Source organism: Myotis davidii, unplaced genomic scaffold (genome assembly GCF_000327345.1).
Source record: "Myotis davidii unplaced genomic scaffold, ASM32734v1 scaffold71, whole genome shotgun sequence".
Lineage (NCBI taxonomy): Eukaryota > Metazoa > Chordata > Mammalia > Chiroptera > Vespertilionidae > Myotis > Myotis davidii.
This window is the reverse complement of record NW_006283588.1, coordinates 2,499,963-2,507,413: the sequence shown is the minus strand read 5'-3', so window position 1 is coordinate 2,507,413 and position 7,451 is coordinate 2,499,963. Positions and strand designations below refer to the sequence as shown.

At 36.9% G+C, this 7,451-nt stretch overlaps 1 protein-coding gene across 1 annotated transcript in view; it reads right to left on the bottom strand.

The window, feature by feature from the left end:
- TUSC3 (tumor suppressor candidate 3) overlaps nucleotides 1-7,451 on the bottom strand; it is a gene marked incomplete at its 5' end in the record, with an annotated part of 78,152 nt that overhangs the window by 51,863 nt on the left and 18,838 nt on the right. Inside the window, 2 exons of the mRNA XM_015565246.1 lie at nucleotides 2,877-3,017; nucleotides 7,290-7,407. Of these exons, the coding sequence (XP_015420732.1) occupies nucleotides 2,877-3,017; nucleotides 7,290-7,407 (259 nt within the window). The remainder of the gene's footprint in view (nucleotides 1-2,876; nucleotides 3,018-7,289; nucleotides 7,408-7,451) is intronic.

The following is a 7,451-nucleotide window of genomic DNA, read 5'->3' as shown; positions in this document are numbered from 1 at the left end:
TATTGGTTTCTTTCACTTAGCGTAACGTTTTCAAGGTTCACCCTTGTTGTAGCATGTGTCCATATTTCATTTAAGGGTGAATACTCCATTGTATGTGTATACCACATTTTACTTATTCATTAACCAGTTGATAGATATTATGAATAATGCTGCTATAAACATTCTTGTACAATTTTTTGTGTGGGCATATGTTTACATTTCTCTTAGGTATAGTACATGTAAAAGCAGAATTACTGGGTCATGTGGTAACTATGGTTAATAGTTTGAGAAACTGTTTTCAAAAGTGGCTGTGCTATTTTGCATTCCCACTAGTGGTGTATGAGGGTTCCAATTCTCCACTTACCAACATTTATATCTTAATGATTTAGCCACCTTTGTGGGGGTGAATGGGTATCTCATTGTGAGTTTGAATTGCAGTGCCGTGATGACAAGCCATCTTTTCACGTGCTTATTGGACATTTGTATATTTTCCTTGCAGAAATGTTTATTCAGATCCTTTACCCACTGTTTAAGTGATCTGTATGTTACTGAGTTGTAAGAGCCTTGTTTAATAGGCGTAAGTCCCTTCTAAGAAAAATGATTTTCAAATATTTTCTTCCATTCTGTGGAATGGGCTGTCTTTTCACTTTCATGATTGTGCTTTAATGAACATCAAGACTATTTTTCATAAGTAGACCTACAGTGGGGCCTTGACTTACTAATTTAATTCGTTCTGTGATGGAGCTCATAACTGTGGCGTTCACTGTGACGTTCGCTGCGCCAACTAGCGGTGGGGTATCTGAAGCTGGCTTGTAACCCAAATTTTAGCTCTCAACTCAAAGCAAAAAATCGGCTGAGAGACGGCTCGTATCTCGAAAAACACGTTAGTCGGGACACTCGTAAGTCAAGGCCCCACTGTAATTGGTATGAACTCATGATTTCACAGTATGTATAGGTCTTGGTTCTACTAACATTCACCACTAAAAGAAAACAAGGCTCCTAGGAGAAATGGCTAACTGAGTGCTGGGTAGGGGAGGTAGGCAGATGCAAGATGAGCCTGAAATAGATCAGCTGGAGGTATCACACTCTCTGACCTCAAATTTTACCATAAACCTACAATAATCAAAACAGCATAGTTTTGGCAGAAAAAGAACAAGGAACAAAACTGAGATAAACCCACAAATACATGGACAAAAAAATGTTTTGATAATGGAGGCGAAAACATACAATGAAGAATGGAAAGCCACATGCAAAAGAATAAAACTAGAATGCTTACACCAAACTGAAAAAATAAATAAGACCTGCAACAATAAAACACATAGGAAAAAAACATTGGTACTAAACTTACACACCTTGGTCTCAAAGGGGTTTTTGTGAACTTCAAAGCAAGGGAAATAGAGGCAAAAATTCACGAATGGGACTAAATCAAATTAAAAAATCTCTGCACAGCAACAGAAACCATCAACTAAATAAGGCAACAAACCAAAAGGGAGAAGATACTTGCAAACGATACCTCCGATAAGAGTCTAATCTCTAAAATATATAAAGAATTCATACAGCTTAACACCAAACAACCCATCCAATAAAACTATGTTCAGAGGACCTGAATACACACTTTCCCCACAAAGACATACAAATATATGAAAAGATGCTTAACTTCAATAGCTACAAGGGAAATAAAAATTAAAACTACAATGAGATACCACTTTACAGAATGACTGCTGGAATGACCATTCTCAAGACAAGAAGTAAGTGTTGGAAATGATGTAGAGAAAGGGGGCTGGTAGGAGTGTAAGCTGGTGCAGCCTCTATGGAAAATAGTCCAGAGGTTCCTAAAATAAGAATCAAGTTACCATACGACCCAGCAATCCCTCTTCTGGGTATCTACCTGAAAAAATTTGAAAACACTTTATCTATAGAGATATACATACCCATATTCATTGCAGCGTTATTCACAACAGCAAAGCCATGGAAATAACCTAAGTGTCCTTCAACTGATGACTGGATGCGGTACATTTATAAACGGAGCACTATTCAGTCATAGAAAGGATTAAATAATGCCATTTGCAACAAACAGATGGATCTCGAGTATATTATGGCAAGTATGTCAGGTGGAAAGGACAAGAACCATAGGATTTTATTCATATGTGCGATATAAAATAAAGGAACAAACTCATGACTCAGACAATAGCATGGTGGTTACCAGAAGGGAAGGGTCATACATAAGGTGACAGAAGGAGACTAGATTTTGGATGGTGTGCACACAATGCAATATACAAGTGATGTATTATAAAACTGTATGCCTGTAACTTATACAGTGATTTCCTCTTTTAAAAAAATGTTTATGGCTAAGTAGTTTATCAGTGGTCTCCAACCCATGGTCTGCGGACCACTGGTGGTCCATGAGGTCCGAAAGATTGGTGATTGCAGGTTTAAATCATCCTCGATTATTTCCTTAAGGTAAATGACATAAAATAAAGATATGACATAGAATAGTTACACCACCTTCCAGTGCCAAGAACGGTTTGTGTGTGGCATTTTCTCACATGGCTCATGAAAAGGTGTTATTGCCTTTGTACCTGCCCAAATAATAGATAAAAATTATACATCTAGCTTTTTATTTAGAAATTATTAATACCACTGAGTAATATTCAGTATATTTTTAGCCTCCGAAATTACTTTTTGCCTCACATACAGTTTAATAGTTCTTAAATGATTTTTAGAATAATGATATTTTAAATTCACCTAATTTATAGCTTATAGTTATCAGACAGTTTTCTCTAAGTAAGGAAAAATGCTGCATAGGGAAATTTTAAAAGTCCTGTGGCCTTATTACATGCCCTAACAAACCAAGCTAATTAGCCTATTATTTAACACTGTGGAGGAGAAATACATACATGAACATCCGTTCTGTCAGCAATCCACTTTGCGAGCTGTTCAGCTGCAAATCCGATTCTTTGAAGGTCAAAAGTATCAGCTCTCTTGGGTCTGCCTTTTGGAGGGAAATGCATGAATGTAGGAGCAGAGTTCATGTTGAGCTATAAGACGGAAAATAAAATTAAATATAACATCTTCATATAGCGTTTATCTAACAGCTCATGTTTTTTCCTCCATGAGTTTTGGGAAAGATAGCATTTATTCGAAAACCCAGTGGCTTTCCAGAACTTAATTACTATTTTATTCACCTTAATGCACTCCTGAGTAAAAAGAACTTATAAATTAGGCTGTGTGCTGAACCTCCACATTCAACAGGCATCATTCATATTCTATCAGCTATTTCATTCTTTTCCTACCTTAAATTCTATAATTAGAGTAAAATATGAAGTAATTCAAAGTGTAAAATAGAAATATTGCAATTTGGCAGTGCATGGACTATTCGACTTGAGAAAAAGTACTGGCATTCGATGAACAAAATAAATATACTAGAGGCCTGGTGCATGGCCTGGCCTACGGGGATTGGACCAAAACCAGCTCTCCAACATTTCCTGAGGGATCCTGGATTGCGAGAGGGCAGTTCTCAGGTGATGCACCCCGGAATCGGGCTTCCTCCTCTCTGGTTCCAGGCGCTTCATCTGAAAACCATAGCTGCCAAGTCACCGTAGCTCCTGCCCCCTGGTGGTCACTGCCCATTATAGCTACTGGTTGGAAGGTCACTTAGGCTTTTATATAGAGAGATTATGGAATTAATTTCAAACAAATTATAAGTAGATTGACTTCTCTATTAAACTTAAAAAATGCTGATGATTGTCACAGAAGCCAACATTTTTGCTCTAAACAATCTGAATTTACCAGACTGAAGCAGAAATCCACAATGATAGTCTTTTTCTGTTTAACTTCTCTATTAATTCAACTGTCTTAAAAATGGTTATATCTCATTATTATTTTCTAAAGGCAATTTCTATTTGAAAAGTGTACTGAGTAAAATACTAGTACAGTATAAATGGTGCTTATTAACAATAAAATATCTAAAAACAAATGTTAGATGAATTTGCATTGAGAAGCAAACTGCAAGAATATATATAGATTAAATTCTTGCTGCCCAGGAATTATGGAAAATGTCACAAATTAAAAGCCAAGGGATTTTGGGCCATGACTTGAACTGTAGATAAGCACTGCCCATAGATCACGGTTCACACTGAGGTAAAGAGCCAGCAGTGGGATGCACGTTGTGGACATTTAATGTCTGTTAAGTGGAACAAAACACAGTCACAGGTTCCTTTCTTCCCCGTTTTCTCCCACTCCTGACTGTGTTCACGTGTGTTTCCCTGACAGAGAGATGCACAAGAGATAGCTACAGCCTGGAAATACACGTGGAAATATGCGATTTCAAGGAAGAAATTCCTGGCAGTGGAACAATCACAAAACCCAAACTAAGGCTTAACATCCTAGAATTTCAGAGTTAAAAAAAATCATATAATTCAAAGTTTTCATCTTAATTAAAATGTACAAATTCCCCAAGGCAACAATAAAGCAGGTTACAACACAGGCCTGATTTCTAGTGCAGAGCTCCTCCTAACACACCATATTCATACTCCGTGGCCTGTTGTCAGGCACTTAGCCCAGCCATTGCACGGGAATCACATATAATTGAAGTTACTTGCCCAGCAAGAACCCGGTGTGCCAAGAATTGCCAAATTTCTGCACTTATTAATATTGTATTCCAACACTACAATACTGCTGACAGTGCTTTAAAGCATCAGTTTAGAGAAAGTACTTCAACAAAATGTGACTCAATAATCGATGAGAAAAAGAAACATAAGCATTAAAAATCTTTTAGTGGTTCTCATGTCAAACAAAATATATAATTCTGTTTTTGTGTGGATTATAATTACCCATAAAAATCATTAACTGCTATAACTTTTATGCATTTCTGCATTTAAACATGAAAACTCATTGCTAAGCCAGGGGCTAGGTTTTGGAAAAGACAAAGCGGTTCTATATTCGTAATTCTGCTGAATCAAAATTGGCCTGAGGAAATTTTGCAATTTAAAACAATCTTGACTTCAGCTCTCATATCTATGCCAAACTTAAAGTGTAAAGCATATAATATAAAAGATTTCAATGATTATCTCTAACCACACTGCCATCTGGTTACATACTGGCAGCCTATAGTCAGTACCAGCACAAAAATAGGCTGACTTGGTCTCACAGTTTTGTTTCATCTGAATTAGCTGCCGATATTTTAAAGATAGAGAGATTGTATTTGGATCTCTTCTTGAAAACCACATCTAGATGTGGCTTGCATTTCTTCAGTCCTGGAGCTGGGCTGTGTCTCCTCCGTTTGCTGTAGTCCCCACCACACCACACTGTTTCCTCAACAGTGAGCCCAAGGATCAGCTGCTTGGCCTGTAGCTGATTTTATTTCTTACAGTAGTTAGGAGACCAGTGAAATATCTGGCTCCATTAAAGATCTATTTTTTTAAAAGACCAAGAAAGACTTTGTTGAAATAAATACAGGAGAGAGCACATTTACTCGTGCAAGTGAAGAACTAATGTGTTAAATATGCTAAGTATGTACATAAACAAAGATACCATAACAAAATGACACTAACCCAACCTACTCTCTTGGCTTAGTTTACAGCCTGTCCAGGACAAACATTTGGGCTTGAAGCTTTTGCTCTAACAGTTAGATTGGACCTGGATGACTATTGCCTATGTATGGTAGAGAGGAGTCATGTATAAAATGAAGAGCACTTCTTTCTGATGACCTCTAAGAACAATTATGAGATTCTATAGAGACCTATAACCCACAGGAAAAAATATTTGGCTCTTATAGTATTGTAATTTTCCTTTATAAGGAAATTCATTGCTCAATATTTGATTGAATATATGAACAAAAATAAATATCTGCAAAATAAGCTTACGGAGAAAGAAATAAGTAAAGAATACTAAAGAAAGACCAAGGCAAAGAGGAAGTTTATCTTATTCAACTAGAAACTGGCAAAGATGAGTAATTAATCAATCAATCTCGGAGCAAATAAGCAAAAAAACTCACTAATGACCCTTTACAGTTAGTGAACTAGACTCCTTACAAAACGAAATGCTGTCCCATGACCTGGCAAAGCATTATGCCGAAGTGTCATATGTGAGGAAAATAAAATAGACCAAGATACCCAAACTAATCAATGCCTGGCACTGCAAGAAGTTTTACATCTGAAAGGCACCGATCAAACAGTGATAAATATAAAGGATTAATAACTGCAGGGTAAGAGGAACTCTGGGAACGAGTTCAGCACTGAAATTCTAGCTCCATATTACACTAGCTTTATAACCTCCAACAAGTGACTGCACCTTGCCATACCTTAAGTTCCTGATCTGTGAAATACAGATAACAATACCTTTCTCAGTGGGTCATTGGGAAGCTAAACGAAAGAATATACGTGAAGCACTAAAAAGAGTCCTTGGAACATAAGTACTCGATGTTAGCAATGACAATGACACAAATTGATGACAACTAGCATACTTACACCACAATTCTGTACCTTGCTCTATGGAGAAGACTGGATGACAACCTATTAATCTGCGCAGGTTGCTGTAACACACAGAGATGGGGGGGCCTAAATGACAGAAGCTAATTTCCTCACAGTCCAGGAATACTTGTTGCTAGTCAGACCTGTCTTCCTGGTTGGAAGATGGTCCTCACATGGCTTTATCTCTGTGCACATATACTCCTCGTGTCTTCCTCACAACCAGATCCAGGAAGTGGTGTCCTCCTTAGACACCAGTTTAAGGAGGTAATGAGGGTTAAATGAGGACCTACTGGATTAGGGTCCCATCCTTATGACCTCATTTTATGTTTAATTTCCTCTGTAAGGTCCCTGTCTCCAAAAAATGGTCACATTGGGGTTAGTGCTTCAACATATGACTTTGGGAGGGACATTATTTGGTCTACTTTTCAAAAAATATTTAATATTTTGATTATAAAACTATATCTGCCATATGGAAAGAAGTAAAGATTAAAACATTGAATTTTTGATAAAATTTCATACTTTTATGCACAATATTACCTTAAACTACATACAATTAAATATCAAAATAAGGTTAATGCATGTAAACTGCCATTGTATGCTGACAAAACACATTTCCTCCACAATCCAAGTTAAAATGCATTTACCATACTTGCTAATGACAAACACTACTCAAAGATAAAAATAACATTAGCTGTATTTTAATCCAAACAAACAATTCAATATAACTGCCACTGTATTTGTTAACTTACTTAATAAATGGTATATTTATCGGGCAAACAAAACGTATCGACTATAACCGACTCTATTAAAGATGTCAGCAAACGAAAATATAACTTTTACCTGTTGAAAAACATCCGTCCCCTCATCATAGTCCACCATACTGAAGAAGAGTTTGTTGCAAAAAGCAGATGAATAGCGCCAGGAATTAGCCAGGATTTGATACTCTTCATTAGCTTGCCTGATAAGACAGCAGAGCAGAGCAGAAACATCAGTATTCAAGCA